Consider the following 19,603-nt stretch of genomic DNA (forward strand, 5'->3'; position numbering starts at 1 on the left):
CATCCATTTTACAGATGAAGAAGCTAGGTGACTTGCCTGTGATTTGTCCCCACAACTTCAATTTGATGCCAGAGCTCCTGATGTATACGCTGATTACAAGTTAGTCTCAAAGTATAGTCTCCAGCCCATGGATGAACTGCAACAGATTTTTTAAAAATCTTTTTCCTTTGATTCTTAAATGTGACAGAAAGATTCACCTATAGAAATGGGCTGGCTCCAGCCTAAGAGTAATTAAGGGTACTAAAATTGAGTACTCACAAATTAAAATTAGCACCTTAATAGTGTATGCTGAACACTGGATCAGTATTCTACTACCTCCAGCTTGATTGCTGTATTTCATGACAAAGGCTCTACCACTGTATGTGCACGTAGATAGTTGCAATTGCTACAGTTGGAAGGGAAGGCCACTTTATCAATGTTGCCTTGAGTTGGCTGTGGTTTCTGATTGCTGCTAATTCTTTTTATATTCTATTCTTTAGCTTTGTGATTATCCCTTAACGGTCATTTGTTGAACTCCACAGTGTGCAGTGATGCATATTTGCATCAACGGTGGTTGTAGTTTGTAATTATTCAGTAGTTAGACTTCAAGGTATATAGGCCACCCCCTCCTCTAATTTTCTTATAAGATGATGCTTCCCTGTTATCTCCGATTTCTTTTTGCCTTGTCATTGAGAATAGGTGGAGAGGGTAGACCACAGTACGCTGGCTGAGTCAGCCACTAGTTTGGTGTATGTAACATGATAGATAGGAGTGAGGCTGGTATCCCAATGGAATATAGGCCATGCTGGAGGAAGTCAAGTATTCTAGATGTCAGAAAGCAGTATTGCCTCTGGTTTGAAGTTTTATTTATTTATTTTTAATTTCTAAAGAGAATCATTTACGATGAAGTTACTTTCAATAACAAGCATTTGTTATGATCTGTCTGTGGTCCAGGTAGGGTGCTAGAGACACAGATGGCTGTAACATAATTCTGCCACTAACGGGCTCACAATCTAGTTATTCTTTATGTTCCTGTGTTTATTGTCTTATTTGTGAATTGATCTGAGATTAGTTATGCCCACTTTCCCAGTTGCCTTTATTCGAGAATATATTTGGTGGAAAAAGAATATTATTTTGAAGTCAGACCTAAGTGAGTTCTACTCCAAGTTCTGCCACACTGTTAGCTGTGATTTGCGGCAAGTTATTTAAGTTTTCCAAGCTTTCATTTTCTCTGTTTTAAAAAAGGAAGGGGAGAAGGTCTAATGATATAATACCCATTTCATAGGGATAGAAGTTTAAATGAGATATGTTTAGCCCAGTGTTTGTTTTGAAATATTAGTTACTACAATGTCAGCTCCATGAGGGCAGGGATTTTTGTCTGTTGTTCACTGCTATAGGTTCACACCTAGGTCAGAGTCTGGCATGTATCAGTGCCTGGCTCAGGAAAATATTCATTGAAAGTTGTGATGATTCATTGCCTGCCTACTCTGTGCCAGTGTTCTATGTATTGGAGATACAGTAGTGAACAAAACAAATAAAAAAATCCCAGCCTTCTTGAAGCTTATGTTCTAGTAATTAATATTCCTATTTGTTTTTAATAGCAATATTTTGCTATTAAATATTGAATATTTTATTATGAAATATTAAATATTTTGCTATTATATATTTCTATAAGAGCCAAAATATATATAAAATGAGGACTGTGAGCTCAGGTTGAAGAGAAAGTAGGAACACTGATCCACTCTGTTTATTTGGTCCAATCTCCACCTACCCAAATCCTGGTTTGGGGAAGCACAATTTGAAAGCCACTGCTTTAGACAACTTAAGGTTGGAAATGAGACATTAACCTTTTCTCAGCTGTTTTCCTCTGAGTTTTATAAATAGGTGTTGCTGGCCAGGCGTGGTGGCTCACGCCTGTAATCCTAACACTCAGGAAGGCCGAGGCGGAGGATTGCTTAAGCTCATGAGTTCAAGACCAGCCTGAGCAAGAGCGAGACCCCGTCTCTACTAAAAATACAAAGAAATTAGCTGGACAACTAAAAATAAATATAGAAAAAATTAGCCAGGCATGGTGGCATACGCCTGTAGTCCCAGCTACTCGGGAGCTGAGGCAGGAAGATCGCTTGAGCCCAGGAATTTGAGGTTGCTGTGAGCTAGGCTGACGCCACGGCACTCTAGCCCAGGCAGAGAGTGAGACTCTGTCTCAAATAAATAAATAAATAGATAGATAGATAGATAGATAGATAGATAGATTGGTGTTGCTTCCTCTAAAGGCATTACCCCCAATCACTGGCTAGGTGCCTTTCCTCTGTGTTCCCATGGCACCCTGTGCTCCTAACCTCTCACACGTATTGTAAATGTCTTGCTCTGTGCTGTCTGCATCCTGACACTTAGTAGGCCCTCAATCCATATTCATTGAACTGAACAGCGAACCAGCAATGAAAAACTATAGACAGTTGTTCAGAATCTCAATTCTCACTTTCTTTAAAACTCAAGTGTGCTGCTTTTCTGATTAGTTATTTGGGTATGTTATGGTTTGATCTCCCCTAAATCATTTTACCCTCCTGGAAAATTGCAGGGTTAATAACTAAACCAGACCAGTTTGGGCCAGGCACTGGAAGTTCTTGTGCTTGTAGGTGGTAGCAGTCATCATAAATGTGTAAATGGAGCCAGAGTGCTCACTGTTCTGAGGGTCATTGTGGCTGGAAGGCTATTTCTCTTGGCCCTGATCAAGATTGAATGGCCATCAGTCAGTCTAGGTTGTATTTTGCTAGGAGTAAATTGCCATGCTATGTGATCTGACTAGAGAGCTGTTTCTTAAACTTAGCTCATCATGAGAATCATTTAGGGTTCTTGTTAAAAATAGATTCCTGGGGGAGGAGAAAGAAGAGAGAGGGGCAAAAACCTACCTAACAGGTACAGTGAACACTATTCAGGTGACAGGCACACCTGTGGCCCTGACTCAAGCATTACAAAAGCTATCCATGTAACAAAAACATCTGTACCCCCTTAATATTTTGAAATAAAAAAAATAGATTCCCTGTCTGACCCTAGACCTACTGAATCATACTCTTCAGAGGAGGGGCCTAGAACAGCAGTTACCTCTAGGAAATGGGGATAAAAGGACTTACTTTTCACTGTACACTCTCCTATGTTGTTTGATTTTTTTTTGCACTGTGTACTGCTTTTATTCAGCTGTAGTTTATCTTTTGAATAAGTATTGCAATTTATGGTACAAAAGGATATATGGTAAAAAAAAAAAAAAACTTCATTCTACCCCATCCCCAACCACTAGGTTCTCCTCCTCTGAGGCAACCAAGATTATCAATTTTTTGTGTATTCTTCCAGAGATACTATGCATATAAAAGCAAATACTTGTAACTATACATATAAATACATATTACATATGTGCACATTACACATACATATTTTACACAAAAAAATGCCTTTTAAAAACTGGCATACTGTACATAATGTTCTACCCCTTGCTTTTATCATTTAATATATCTTTGTAATTTTCCTACATATACAGAGTTTTGTGGGTTTTTTTTATGGTTTCACACTATTCCATTGTATGCATATATTATAATTTAGTTCCTTATAGATAGGCAATTAATTAGGTCTTTTCCAGTCTTCACCTATTAGAATAATGCTGCAGTGAATATTTTGTACATTTGCAAAGCAGTTGCTCACACTTAAGCATTTGCATTGTTGTTCTGAGTGCTTTACATATCTAAAAGATAAATCACTGGAAGCAGAATTGCTGGGTCAAAGGGTATTGTGCATTTGTAATTTTGAAAGATCTTGCCAAATTGCTTTCCCTAGGGGTTATGCCATTTACACCCCTACCAGTAATGTTTACAAGTGCCTGTTTCTCTCACCACTACTTTATTTGCTCATAGGTGAAATATCATGTTTCAGTATTCTTTTAATTTTCACTTCTCTTAACATGAGTGAGTTTGTGATCATCTTTTTATATACTTAAGATCTATTTGTGTTTACTTTTTTGTGAAATGTTCTCTTGGATTGTTAGGGTTTTTTTCCCCCCTTCTCTATTAAGGAAATTAGCCCTCTGTGCTATGAGTTGCAAAATTTTTCCAGTTTCTCATTCGTCTTTTGAGTTTACTTATATCGACTTTTCCCAATATTTTTTCTTATTCATCAGCTGAACATATATGCATTCATACTGTGGAAATGTTTGGTTTTTATGTAGTAAAAGTATTAATTGTTTTATTTTGTGTTACTGGATTTTCTCGTTAACTTTCCCCACTCTGAGATTATATGAAATTTCCCTCATGGTGTCTTCTATTATTTTTATGGATATACTGGTTAAAGTGTGAGGTATGGATCCATTTTTTTTCCTTCTCAAATGACTCCCAACACCATTTGTTAAATAATCTATATTGCTTTTCTAACTTAAAAAATAAGGTAAATTTTTTTTTCCAAAAAATAAATAGCATTTAAATAAAGGGAAGGGAAACTGCTATAAATTAAGATACTTAGGAGCTGTTAGGGTGGAAATCCTGGTAGGTGTTCACGGAGCGTGTGGAGAAAGATTTCTCACTCAGAGATTAGGATATATAAAAGTAAAAACGTTTATTTTATCCTCTTAAAGGAGAGAAAGAGAGTGAGAGAGAGGAAGAGAGGGGGAGAAAGAGAGCAGGGAGATAGCTTGACATCCCAAGAAAGAGAAGGGGGTGACAGCAGTGAGGCTAAATGGCTTGCTGATTTTATGGGGACAAAGAGAAAGAAAAAAAGTGATTGTTGTCAGATGAAACAGAAGCAGCTGTGGAGTAATTGGCAGGCAGCTGCAAGACGTCAGTCTGTCTGTTTTTCTGTTGCTGGAGACTTAGTTATCTCCGAAATGTAGTCAGGCTTATCACAGGAGATGTGATTTTGCCCCTGAGATGTGGTTTTGGGCAGGAAACAGGCCGGGCGGGGTGGGTGTTTGCTCCCCTGCTGTCCGTTCTGGGGCTTCTTGAGTAACATCGAGAGTATAAAATAAATTCTAAGGGCTGTGAGCTGATGAATGTGAAGAGAAAGATTTACATTTCCTTTCTGTCTTTTGGCTCCTTTCAGATGTTTGTGAAAACAGAGTCCCTGCAGTTCGCCTGCCACCTAGGGAGAGAAAGTGAGGAGAGCGCTCATGATTGATCTTTAGCTAGATGTTAGGAAATTGCAGGATTAGATATTTTCCTGTTATTTTAGCAAGGCTGCCCCTTTCAGGAGGCCTATCAACCAAATATAGCATGTGGATTCTATTTGGATCCTAATTTGAACAAACCAACTATCAAAAGACATTTTGGGAACAATCATGGAAAATAGAATAGGGACTGGATATTATGATATTAAGAAATTATTGTTAATTTTGCTGGGTGTAATAATAGTATTGTGGTTATATTGTTCTTTAAATCCTTATCTAAGAGAGTTAAACAATGAAATATTTTATGGATGAAGTGATTTGATGTCTGAAATTTGTTTCAAAATGTGCCAGAATGGCTAATAGTATATGAAAAGATATTGAATATCACTAATCATCGGAGAAATGAAAATGAAAACCACAGTAAGATATCTCACACCCACTAGGATGGCTACTATAAAAACAAACAAACAAACACATAAAGTAAGTGTTGAGAAGGATGTGGAGAAATTAGAACCCTTACGCATTATTGGTGGGATTGTAAAATGATGCAACCTCTGTGCAAAACAGCACGGAGGTTCCTCAAAAATTAAAAATAGGAGCGGCAATTCCACTTCTGGATATATATCTAAAGGAATTGAAAGCAGGATCTTGAAGAGATATTTGCATATCTATGTTCATAGCAGCACTGTTCATAATAGCCAAGAATTGGAAGCAACCCTAATGTCTATCAAATGATGAATGGACAAACAAAATGTGGTATGTGGGCCGGGCGCGGTGGCTCACGCCTGTAATCCTAGCTCTCTGGGAGGCCGAGGTGGGCGGATTGTTTGAGCTCAGGAGTTTGAAACCAGCCTGAGTGAGACCCCCGTCTCTACTAAAAAAATAGAAAGAAATTAATCGGACAACTAAAAATATATAGAAAAAACTAGCCGGGCATGGTGGCGCATGCCTGTAGTCCCAGCTACTCGGGAGGCTGAGGCAGGAGGATCGCTTGAGCCCAGGAGTTTGAGGTTGCTGTGAGCTAGGCTGACGCCACGGCACTCTAGCCCGGGCAACACAGTGGGACTCTGTCTCAAAAAAAAAAAAATGTGGTATGTGCATGCAATCTAATATTATTCGGTCTTAAAAAGGAAAGAAATCCTGTGACATGCTACAACATAGATGAACCACAAGGATGTTATGCTAAGTGAAATAAGCTAGTCACAAAAGGACAAATACTATATGATTCCACTTATATGAGGTATCTAAAGTAGTCAAATTCATAAAAACAGAAAGTAGAATGGTGGTTACCAGGAGCTGGTGTGGGGAAAAGGGGAGTTGTTGTTTAATAGGTATAGAGTTTCAGATTTGCAAGATGAAAAAGTTCTAGAGACATGTTGCACAATAATGTGAATATCCTTAACACGACTGAACAGTACACTTAAATATGGTTAGGATGATAAATTTTATGTGTTTTTTAATCACAGTAAAAAATATATTGAAAATACCATAAAAGGAGGGGGACAAGGTAGACGAAGAAAGAATGATTTAATATTGATAATAGTTGATACTGGGTAATGCTTTCATGGGGATTCATTATGCTATTCTCTTTACCTTTGTATGTTTAAATTTTTCCTTAATAAAAAGTTCTTAAAGTGAGGGTTAGGGGGCCTGGGCTTTGTGAACAGAGCTGGATTTGAATCCTAGCTCCCCTTTCTAAAAATCAAGATGTAATTCATCCGGGCTCGTGTCCCGGCAGAGTTGCAAAAAAAAAAAAAAAAGATATAATTCATATACCATAAAATTAACCATTTTAAAGTGTACAATTTAGTGGTGTTTAGTATATTCACAGAGTTGTGCTACTATTGCCACTAATTCTAGAACACTTTTATAACCTCAAAAGGAAACCTAGTACCTACTAGCAGTATTCACTTTCTATTCCCCCTTATCCCCAATCCCTGGCAGCCACTAATCTATTTTTCCATCTGTACGGATTTGCCTATTCTAGACATTTCATATAAAAGCAATCATATATGGCTTTTTGTGTCTGGTGTATGTCACTTAACGTAATGTTTTCAAGGTTCATTCACATTGTAGCATGAATCAGTACTTCGTTCCTTTTTATGGATGAATAATATTTCTTTGTATGGTGTGCTTATCCGTTCTGATATCAGTTGATGGACATTTGGGTTGTTTCTACATTTTGGCTTTATGAATAAGGCAGCTATGAACATTCATGTACAAGTTTTTGTGTGAACATAGTTTTTTTAATTCTCTTGGGTGTATACCTAGGAGTGGAATTGCTGGATCATATGATAGCTCTATGTTTAATCATTTGAGGACCTACCAGACTGTTTTCCAAAGTGACTACACCATTTTACATTCCCACCAGCAATGCATGAGGATTTCAATTTTTCTATATCCTTGACAACACTCATTATTTTCCATTTTTTATTTTATTTATTTTTTTTGAGACAGTTTCACTCTGTTGCCCAAGTTAGAGTGCCGTGGCGTCAGCCTAGCTCACAGGAACCTCAAACTCCTGGGCTCAAGCGATCCTCCTGCCTCAGCCTCCCAAGTAGCTGCGACTACAGGCATGCGCCACCATGCCCGGCTAATTTTTTCTTTATATATTTAGTTGTCCAGCTAATTTCGTTCTATTTTTTTAGTATAGACGGGGTCTCGCTCTTGCTAAGGCTGGTCTTGAACTCCTGAACTCAAACGATCCACCCACCTCGGCCTCCCAGAGTGCTAGGATTACAGGCATGAGCCACCACACCCGGCCTCCATTTTTTAAATTTCGGTCATCCTAGTGAGAGTGATACTGGTTTCTCATTGTGGTTTTGACTGGCATTTCTGTAATAACTAACGATGAGCATCTTTTCATGTGCTTATTGGCTATCTTACCTTTTTAGCTGTGTGACTTTGGTCAAGTTTTCTGACCTCTGAGCCTCATTGATTGGTCGTCTGTAAAATGGAGATAATCCCCATGATGTTATTGTAAGATTAGTGGACATAAGGTGGGTTTGGAACAGTGCCTGGTACATAGTAGGTGCTTAATTGGTGCTTTGCTACTTGAGCTGTAGGTAGCCTGCAATCCAGGTAGACTTTTCCCAGTGACTTCAGTGTATCTGCTGTAGAAGTCAAATGCTGAAATGACAGTACCGTCTCATTTGCCAGGACTGCTTTTCTTTTTCCCAACCTCAGTAGGAGGTTTCTTTACTTTCTTTACTATTCTGTACCTGTCAACTTCTGCTCTCTGTCCTTCCTAGTTGGAAGGACATAGGACCATGGAGGATGCACACAAGAGTAAAATAGAACCTATGATCTTAAAACTTGATGATGGTATTGCCAAATTAGATCTGTGACTATGTCATCTGTCTCAGTGATATAAGGGTGAAGAGGAGGGAAATTATCAAATGATTTTTCTAAGAGGTGGCAGGCCTATGGAAACTGTTTGGAACATTGGGAAAGAGACACAATAAAGCATTCTAGGCAGGGGGACCAAGTGAGCAAAGACAGGAAGCAGGAGTAATCTTGGAAACAGGTAGTTAGGAAATTAGCCTGGTAGGAGTGGAATGCTGGGGAATTGTGAGAGAGATTTGTGAAATTCTTACTCTATTATTTTCCATTACCTACTTCAGAAGATACAGTGAAAGAAGTCCTATACCTGGAATCATGAGACTTGTTTTAATCTTGGTTCTGCTGCAAATTAGCTAGGTCGTCATGTTAACTCATTCATCTTTTCTAGGCCTCAGTTTCCTAAGCAATAAAATGAATAATTGAATTAGTTCAATGGATCTTAATTGGGGGTATTCATGAGAACCTACTGGAAGCTATTTTGAAATATAGCTGTTTGGTTTTTTTTTCTTCTTCTTCTTTTTTTTTTTTTTAGTTATTCACTCTGCAATATTAAGAAATATAGCTGTTTGGATCACACTCAGGAAATTGTTTCAGCAGATTTGAGTTGAGGACGTTTTATAGTTTGAAAAAGCTCTCCAGGTGACCGTGATTTACATTCCTTGTATTTTAAGAGCCACCAGATTAGTTAAAAATCAGTAATCCTTGTCTTTCTGGAGTTGAAATCACTTAGATGGTGGCATAATCAGCCTCAGACCCAGCTAAATATTATGTGTTGTAGCAGAAAGCATAGACATTGGTGTCAGTCTGACCCAGGTTGCTATTTTCCAGCTCTATAGCTCTGAACATGGCACCTCACTTCTCTGAACCTCAATTTCCTCATCTGTAAAATGGGGCTTATAATGTCTATATGGTCAGGTTGTTATGATGAGATAGAACATACTACACTTAGCAACTATGCCTGGTACAAGGTACATGGATGCTCAACCAGTGACTTGTATGAGAGGTAGGCCAGAAGAAATTATCTCCAGGGGACAGCATAAAACTATACTCCTACCCTGGCACAGCTGGAGTTAATCATATCTCTAGGTGTAAATATGTTGCAATACTTTTTTGTTCCTTTGGCTGGATGTCAAACAAGCACAAACCTTATTTCACTGTCTGCTTACCAATGTCCATGCCCTCATGTGTGACATGACTATCAACTGTGACTAGAGTCTTTTTCCGTAGCCTGGCAAAAGTTTAATGCATTGAAATTCCTGTTAGATTCCAGAAAACTACCATTCCTTTACAACTTAAATGAAAAATAGGTTATGAATTGAACAAAATTATCAAGGTCCGTGGGCTCTAGAGTCAAAATCTGGGCTTTGCTTCTTCTAGCCAAATGACCTTGAGGATAATAATGTAAAATGGGGATAATAATAATAGTTATGGCCTCATAAGGTTGTTGTGGGTATTAAATGAATTAATGCGTGTTAAGTACTTGGAACATTGCTTAGTGCACAGTACATATTCATTATCTATTTGCCATTATTATTAATATTACTATGTACCAGGTCTTATGTGGGAGCCAGGAATACAGAGGTAAACTCTCTGCAGTCAAGAAACTTAGTCTGATGGAGCCAGTATACAGATGATTTTTGCATGCTTCAAGTGTAGCAATAGAGGCATGTGCAGGAAGAGTACTTAACAGTCTGCTTCTGTTACGTAAAAAATAGCGCTCTCCAGGAAGAAGCCTGGTACAATAGAAGTGTGCATTCTGGAGTCATATTAGCCTGTGTTTGAATCCTGTCTACCACTCACTCATTATGTATGCAACATTGAGGGCAGCCAACCTCTTGCAGCTTTAGTTTCCCATTTCTAAAATAGGGTGAAGTTTGTGACCCCCTGTCTGTTGGAAGAGCCCTATTTGGGTGCCCTGCGATCTAAGGTGCTCCTAAGGAAAAAAAAAAAAAAGCAAGATCTTTTAAGAAAAAGAGTTAGAAGAACTTAGATTTCTGTATTTATTTCCACATCTAAGTTTTTCATCCATATATACCTTGCCATGGTTGTTCTGACAATGAGATAATATATGTAAAATACATGCAGCACATAGTAGATGCCAAGCAATAAATAATAGCTTTCCTGTCTTTCTAACAAATGTCTCTTCAGTTATTGTTTTGAAGTAAAAACTTAAGTAATATATACTGTGTTAATGTCAGTATTCTAATTTGAATGGCCTAAGGCCAAGTTTATGAAAGGAGTCAAAAAAGATTGGACGTTTGAATGAACACATGTATAATGCTATCTGCGCTATGTTTACAAGAATAATCACGTTGTAGCCTGGGAGAGGGTTTTTGTTTTGTTTCGTTTGGTTTTTTTGAGAGTATTCTATTTGGCCACATATAATCCTAAATTTCGTCAAACTTTAACAGTTATTAACCTTCCTGACTTCTAACAAAATACAGATCAGCTTCTGTGGCATGACATGTTCTTTTCTTGCCTCCTAGGTCTTTCAGAGCCTTGAAGACCACCATTTGGAAGTGGTGGCTTTTTTCAGGGAAAATGGCTTCCATGGCCTTCTTGCCCATGACTCCGAGTATGCTCTCTACAATATTCCCTCTTACTATAGTTCCCATGCTCTGAAGCTGAGCTGGAATGGGAAGAACCTCACTACCAACCAGTTCCTGATGCAGGAGGTGGCCAAGCAGCTGGGCCTGAAGCGAATGAGTTTTCCCATATTTGCTGCACTGCTAGGTAGGTAGACCAAAGGAAGAGACTCCATTGATTGGTAGTTTCCTCTTGCAATGTTAAGAGTTGAAGACTAGAATGATTTAGCTTGTCATCATTGAATTTTTATTTTTAAAGTCTTCATGCCAAACACCGTGCTGGGGAAAACCCAGCAGACTTTTGGGCTACTTAGTAGACTACACTAAAACTCAGCATGTTTGCCTTATGGATTGCTACAAGATATTCCAGAATGTTATCTTGATTCTTGTAAAACTTTTTCTTTTGTTACATTTCATAACTGTTTTATGCTGAGTACTATCTGAAGCCAAATGTTTTACTAGCCCTAGACAACTTTGGTTTCCCACTGATAACATCAGCATTTCTTCCCCAGTATCTAAATTTAGATCAGGAACACAAATTGTTGATCATGTTTTTCTCTTTCTTTCTTTTGTGCTAATATTTTATTATGAAAACTTCCAAACATACAGCAAAATTGAAAGAATTTTACAGTGAAAACCCTGTATCTACCACTTGTATTCTGCCATTAACATTTTATTATACTTGCTTTATCATATATCCATTCTTCTATCCATCCATCAATCTTTTAATAATGTATTTCAAAGTAAATTAGAGTTATGTTTTGAATTGGTTTTCCAAGTACTAACAGCATGAAGGTAAATATCCTGTCTCATGTGTGACCTCTGCTCTATAATCCCAAACGGCATGAGTTTGGATAATGTAATAAAGTCAGCACAAATTTTGGAATTAGGCCTTAGGAAACTCACGGAAGTCACACCTCCCTGTTTTCAGTTTCCTCATCTGTGAAATGGGAATAATACCTCATGGTGTTATTGGTGAGGTTAAATGAAATGAGGAATACCAAATGCTCAGCACTTAGTAGGCAGTTAGTAATTGGTGGCTGCTATTCTAAAAGGCATCATGACTAGGTGATAGGTAACAGCATGGACTTTGGAGTCAGACAGTCCTAGCTTCTTATCTGGTGTGTGCACTTATTGGCTGGACCACACTGGGCCAAGTCACCAAACTTGTCCAAATCTCAGTTTCCTTATCTGTAAAATGGGGATAAAAATACTACCATGCACGGTCATTTTAAAGATGATACATATAATGCACACAATACATAATTGATAATCAACATATAGCTACTGTAATTATTACATTAAAAATATAGACCTATATGAATTATTTGATCATTTTCTCTCTCAGGACCTCTTTCATGGCCTGGAGGTTCTAAGAAAACTTTTGTATAGTCAATACATGACAAATGTACTTTATAGGTAACCACATTCTCCCAGATGAGGACCTGGCTGCTTTTCACTGGAGCCTCTTGGGACCAGAACATCCTCTTGCATCACTTAAGGTAATGTTCCCCATTTCCTGCTTATACAGATTAGGATGCATCTGGTTTTGATAGGAGTTTTAATGGAATAATTATCTTCTTAGATTTAAAATATTTCACATATGGATAAAAAATTAGTTATTATCAATACCCTTAATATCTCAAGAACTCATACAAATCTATGAAGAAAAATGCTAATTCCCTAATAAGGAAATAATGAACAAAGGACAGAAGCAGAAAATTCACAAAAGAGGAAATAAAGTGACTAAATGATCAACCTCACTAGTGATCAGACATGTAAATTAAATGAGCATTGTGATTTTTTTTAGCTGAACAGTTTAGCAAATATTGAAAAATGAGTGTACCCACTCCTATCAAGGCTGTGGCAAGACTGATACCCTCATATATTCAGTGGTAGTATAAGTTGGCAATTATATTCTATTTCCCTAGTTCTTTCACTCTCCTAGACAACTATTTCATAGCTTCTCCTCCCTCCTTAAGCCTCTAATACTTCCTCCTCACCTCCTCACTCTCAGTTCATGACCTTACTTCCTATTTTACTGAGAAAAATAGAAGCAATGGGAAGAGAATTTCTACAAGCTCCCGCCCCCTCTTCATCTAACCTACATGGATCTCTGTGCCCACATGTTCTGCCTGCCTCCTGTTAACTGTGACTGACTTGGCCATGTTCCTATCTAGGGCTAACTCCTGCACTTATATTAACTCCCATTTCCTTTTATGTATTCATTTTAATTTTTTGTTGGAGACAGAGTCTCGCTGTGTTGCCCAGGCTGGAGTGCAGTGGCTATTCACTGGCCTGATCACTGCAACCTCGAACTCCAGGGCTCAAGCCATCCTCCTTCCTCAGCCTCCCCAGTAACTGGAATTGCAGGCATGCACCACCACGCCCAGATCCCATCTCCTTTTGGCAACTTAAGGGTGTCAGTTCCTCCCCCCTCCTTCTCCTGCATCATCAGTTTTCCTCCCTTTATTGGCTCTTTTCTATTGGATGTATAAGCATGCATCCATCTTAAAAAATAAAGCAAAAACCCACTCTTGACCTCACTCCCCATGCCCAAGCTACTGCCCCATGTTTCTTTTTATAACTAGCTCCTCTAAAGTGTTGTCTATACTTGAGCTGCATACTATCTCCTTCCCCTATTCTCTCTGAAATCTGATTTGCTGAAATTGCCTTTGTTTGACAAGGTCACCAATAATGTCCTAGTTAATAAACCCAGTGGCTAGCTCTTAGTTTTCACCTTACTTGACCATTTGGCAGTATTTGACACAGTTACTCACTCCTCGTTCCTTAGAATGCTTTTTTCACTGGCTTTAAGGATACCACTTTCTTCTGGTTTCCTCCCTACTTCACTGACTGCTGCTTCTCCTCAGTCTCTTTTGCTGCTTCCTTGTCTTCTTCTCTACTTCCTAACTGTAGAGTGCCCCAGGGTTCCATCCTGGTTCCCTTCTCTTTTCTGTCTACACTGGATTGATCTTATCCCATCTCATGACTTTAAGTATACCATCTGTCCATTGATGACTCTTAAGTTTATGTCACCAGCTCTTACCTCTCCCTTAAACTCCAGATTCTAATATCTAACTGCCTATTAAATATCTTCATTTACTTATCTAATAGGCATCTCAAAGTAATATGTCCAAATGGAAACTCCTGATCTTTCCCCTAAACCTGCTCCTCCCATAGTCTTCCTTATTTTTGTTGATGGCAACTTCATCCTTCTAGTTCCTTAGGCTAAAAACCTTGGGTCATCCTGACTTCTCTTTCTCCTTCTCACACCCCATATCTCATTTGTCAGCAAATACCATCAGCTCTCCCTTCAAAATATATCTACTTCTCACTATTTGCACTGCTACTACCCTGGTCAAGCCACCATTATTTGTGGCCTCATTATTATTATATAATAGCTTATTAATGGTTGGTGTTCTGCCTACACCCCTTCCCCTACCCCCATTTATTCTCTCTCTCTCTTTTTTTTTTTCTGAAACAGAGTCTCACTCTGTGGCCCAGGCTAGAGTGCCGTGGCGTCAGCCTAGCTCACAGCAACCTCAAACTCCTGGGCTCAAGCAATCCTCCTGCCTCAGCCTCCTGAGTAGCTGGGACTACAGGCATGCACCACCATGCCTGGCTAATTTTTCTATTTTTAGTAGAGACAGGATCTTGCTCTTGCTTAGGCTGGTCTTGAACTCCTGAGCTCAAGCAATCCTTCTGCTGCGGCCTCCCAGAGTGCTAGGATTATAGGCGTGAGCCACCACACCCGACCTTATTCTCAATATAATAGCAGAGTGATCCTTTAAAAAAAACTAAGATCATGTCACTTATCTATTTAAAATTCTCCAAAGGCTCACTATGTCACTCACCCAATCCTTACCATGGCCTACAGAGCCCTATGTGTCTGGCCCCTGTTATATCTCTGATTTCATTTTTCTTTTCTTTTGCTCTTAGAACCTTTGCACTTACCATTCCCTCTACTTATAATGCTTTTTCTACCCACATAGCTATTTCCTCACTCCTAGAGGTTTTCTCAGTTGTCTTTATTTCAGTGAGGCCTTTCCCGATCGCGCTATTATATGCACATGCATGCACATACACACTTGCACTCTCTAGCCCCTTCTCCACTAATATTTTGTCCATAGCACTTATCTACAGCTAGCGCACTATACATTTTACTTATTTATTTTGTTTAAATCCCATCACCCCATCCTAAAACATCTGCAATAGAATTTAAGCTCCCATGAGGGCAAGGATTTTTGTCTGTTTTGTTTACTGCTGTGTCCTTGGTTCCTAGGACAGTGTCTGGCACATAGTAGGCAATAAATATTTGTTAAAGGAATTGAATGGTACAGCCTTTTGGCAAAACAATTTATGTCAGAAGCCTTTAAGAAGTTTATACCCTTTGACCCAGTAATTATAGTTTGAGGAAGCTTGTAATTAAATAATTGGAAAGTGGGCAACAAATCATACCCACATATCATGATAGCATTAAAATTTTTCTTTTTAAAATTACCAAGCATCACAAAAGTAGAGAAAATAACATAATAATATAGTTAATTGCAATTGTAACATCGTTCAGATCCAACAGTTATCAAGATTTTGCTACATTTGTTGAGTTTTATTGTTGCTAATGTATTTTAAAGCAAATGCCAAACTTCAAGTCATTTCACTCCCACATTCTTCAGTATGCATCTCTAAAACACTCGGGTATGTTCTTACTTAAGCACAATGGCATTATTACTCCTAACAAAATTAATGCTAATTTATTGGTATCATCTTAATATCTAGTCCATTTCCAGATTTTCCTGATTATCTGAAAAAGGCCTTTTTGTAGTTCAAATCAGGATCCAAACATGGTCTGCACAATACAACATTACTTTTAGTAGCTAAAAATTGGAAGCAGGGGCCGAGTGCAGTGGCTCACACCTATAATGCTACCATTTTGGGAGGCCAAGGTGGGAGGATTGCTTGAGGCCAGGAGTTTGAGACCAGCCTGGGCAACATAGTAACTCCCTGGCTCTCTAAAAAATAAAAAAACAATAGCTGGGCATGGTGGCACACACCTGTGGTTCCAGCTACTTGGGAGGCTGAGCCAGGAGGATCACTTGAGCCCAGGAGTTTGAGGCTGCTGTGAGCTAAGAAGACACTACTGTACTCTAGTTTGGGCAACAGAGCAAGAGCCTATCTCAAAAAAAAAAAATGGAAGCAATCAAAATATCTCATGAAAGAAAACTGATTAATTATGACAGTGTCATAAAACAGTAGTTATCTCTGTAGGAGAATTATGAATGATAGGCTTTTATCTCTGTATGCCTTTGATCTTTTCTAAGTATTATGTACTGAGAATTAGGGGGGAAAACTATTTTTAAAGAAAATAATTTTAATCTCTCTCAGTGGATTTAGATTTACTGAATTTGAATTCCCCATCTACTCCCTCACTACACCCTTTTTCTTAGTGATCCATCTTTGATGTCAGTGTCCCATGCTTATTGTGCCTTTTCTAGGTCCGGGCTCATCAGCTGGTTCTTCCACCCTGTGACGTGGTGATCAAGGCTGTTTCTGAGTATGTTAGTTCCATCAAAGACCCCTCAAACCTGGATGTGGTTGGGAAGGATGTTTTCAAACAGTCTCAGGTGAGCTGGGCTTCCCCTTCCTAAGAGCTGCCAGTTTTCTTACTTTCTCCTGCAACACCAGCAGGTCTCATGTCTCCTGATCTTTCCCATGATACCTAATCTCTTTCCTCCTACCTGCATGTGTTCTCCATGCTTACAGATCAGAGCCCCCAAATTTCCTTTAAAAAAATTACTAGATATGAATCGAAAGGGTTCTTTACCTTTTTTTCTACTGATGATTAAAGTAATACAAGGCTGTTCTGAAAAACTTAGAAAATAAAGAAAACAAGTCACTTAAAATCTCATTACCCTAAAACAACTTGCCACAGTTACCACTCAGGCATGTGTCCTTCTAGTCTTTTTTTGTTTCAGTGTACACACAGGCCACCACTTATGGTGGTTCAACTTAAGATTTCTCAACTTTACAATGGTGCAAAAGCAATACACATTCAGTAGAAAATGTCTTTTGAGTACCCATGCACTCATTCTGTTTTTCACTTTCAGTACAGTATTCAATAAATTACATGAGATATTCAACACTACTATAACATAGGCTTTGTGTTAGATGATTTTGCCCAACTTTAGCTAACATAAGCATTCTGAGCATGTTTAAGGTAGGCCAGACTAAGCTATGATGTTTGGTAGGTTAGGTATATTAAATGCATTTTCAACTTATGATATTTTCAATTTACAATGGGTTTATCAGGATGTAACCCCATTGTTAGTCAAGGAGCATCTGTATATTTTAACATAAAAGTAGTCCTGCTCAGTGGAGGATAACGGGCAATGAAGAACACTACTTGAGTCCACATAAAACAAGAATCAAAATTTCATTGTTAATGGTGGAAAAAGGGCTCAACTGGGATTTTATCTTACAAAATGAAACTAAAAATTATGAAAAAACGTTTTATTTATTTATTTTTTTTTGAGACAGAGTCTCACTGTGTTGCCCGGGCTAGAGTGCCGTGGCGTCATCCTAGCTCACAGCAACCTCAAACTCCTGGGCTCAAGCAATCCTTCTGCCTCAGCCTCCCGAGTAGCTGGGACTACAGGCATGCGCCACCATGCCCGGCTAATTTTTTCTATATATTTTTAGTTGTTCGATTAATTTTAGTAGAGACGGGGTCTCGCTCTTGCTCAGGCTGGTCTCGAACTCCTGAGCTCAAACAATCCGCCCGCCTCGGCCTCCCAGAGAGCTAGGATAAAAACGTTTTATTTTTAACAATTTGATTTGTGCTTAAACTGTGTTTTTCTTTTTTCTTTTTCTTTTTCTTTTTTTATTTTTTTGAGACAGAGTCTTACTCTGTTGCCCTGGCTAGAGTGCAGTGGTGTCATTATAGCTCACTGCAACCTCAAACTCCTGAGCTGAAGCAATCCTCCTGCCTCAGCCTCCAAAGTAGCTGGGACTACAGGTGTAAGCCACCGTACCCAGCCTGAGAATGGCTTCTTTCATTCAACATAATGCCTTTGAGATTCTTCTAAGTTGTTACATATTACACGTATCAATAATTCATTCCTTTTTATTACTGAGTAATATTTACTATATGGATATACCACAGTTTGTTTATCCATTTACCACTTAAAGGAAATTTAGGTTGATTCCAATTTCTGGTGTTATGAATAGAGCTCCTATGAGCATTTGTATACAAGTTTTTATATGAACGTAAGTTTCATTTCCCTAGTGTAAATAAATGCCTAGGATTGGGATTTCTAGGTGATATGGTAAGTGTATGTTTAAATTTATAAGACCCTGCCGAACCATTTTCCAGAGTAGCTGTTCCATTCCTTACCAGCATTTGGTATTGTCAGTATTTTTTTTAACTTACTTTTTTAAATTGACAAATACAGCTGGGTGTGGTGGCTCACGTCTGTAATCCCAGCACTTTGGGAGCCTAAGGCAGGAGGATCACTTGAGGCCACGAGTTTGAGATCAGCCTGGGCAACATAATGAGATCCCTGTCTCTACAAAAAAAAAAAAAAAGAAAGAAAAAAAAGTAAATTGACAAATAGAAGTTGTATATATTTATCATGTACAAGATGTTGTTTTGAATATGTATACATTGTGAAATGGCTATATTGAGCTAATTAACATGCATTACCTCACATACTTTTCATTTTTTTCTGGTGAGAACACTTAAAATATATTCTTTTAGTAATTTTCAAGAATACAATACATTGTTATTAGCTGTAGTCACCATGTTGTACAATAGATTGTCAATAATTTTTATAGCCGTTCTAATAATGCATAGTGGTACCTCATCATAGTTGTAATTTGCATTTCCCAATGATGAATGATGAACATTTTTTTCTTGTGCTTACTCCATCCATATATCCTCCTTCGTGAATGGTCTGTTCACAGTCTTTTGCCTCTTTTTAAAATTAGTTTGTTCTTTTACTTACTGTTGAGTTCTGAGAGTTTGTATATTCTGTATATGAGTCCTTTGTCAGATATCTGGTTTGCAAATATTTTCTCCCAGTTTGTAGTATGTCTTTTAATTAGTTTAACAGCATCTTTTGCAGAACAAGTTTTTAATTTTCATTAACATTTATCTTTTATGGATCATGCTTTTTCGGTGTGACATCCAAGAACTCATTGCCTAACCACAGGAGTGACAATTTTCTTATAAAAATTGTTTTCTTATAAAAATTGTATAGTTCTACAATTTACATTTTTAAAAGATCATCCATTTTTAGTTCATTTCTATATAAAGTGTGAGGTGTTTTGTTTGTCATATGGATGTCCAATTATTCCCACATAGTTTGTTGAAAAGATGATCTTTTCTCCATCGAATTCCCTTTGCACTTCTGTCAAAAATCAATTGGCCATATTTGTGTGAGTCTATTTCTGGACTTTATTTTATTTTATTTTTTTTTTTTTTGAGACAGAGTCTCACTGTGTTGCCCGGGCTAGAGTGCCGTGGCGTCACCCTAGCTCACAGCAACCTCAAACT

General features: G+C 38.2%; 1 protein-coding gene across 2 annotated transcripts in view; it reads left to right on the top strand.

The window, feature by feature from the left end:
- The window catches only part of FAM120C (family with sequence similarity 120C), a 97,130-nt gene that overhangs the window by 12,441 nt on the left and 65,086 nt on the right, over nt 1-19,603 (top strand). For both annotated transcript variants that reach the window (XR_001138294.1, XM_012663975.1), the window contains exons 2-4: nt 10,951-11,197; nt 12,469-12,551; nt 16,545-16,673. Coding sequence is in view for 1 of the 2 variants with exons in the window: in XM_012663975.1 (XP_012519429.1) it covers nt 10,951-11,197; nt 12,469-12,551; nt 16,545-16,673 (459 nt within the window). In the remaining variant the exon portion in view is untranslated. The remainder of the gene's footprint in view (nt 1-10,950; nt 11,198-12,468; nt 12,552-16,544; nt 16,674-19,603) is intronic.

The sequence above is a fragment of the Propithecus coquereli genome, unplaced genomic scaffold, assembly GCF_000956105.1.
Source record: "Propithecus coquereli isolate 6110/MARCELLA unplaced genomic scaffold, Pcoq_1.0 Scaffold849, whole genome shotgun sequence".
NCBI classification, from domain to species: domain Eukaryota; kingdom Metazoa; phylum Chordata; class Mammalia; order Primates; family Indriidae; genus Propithecus; species Propithecus coquereli.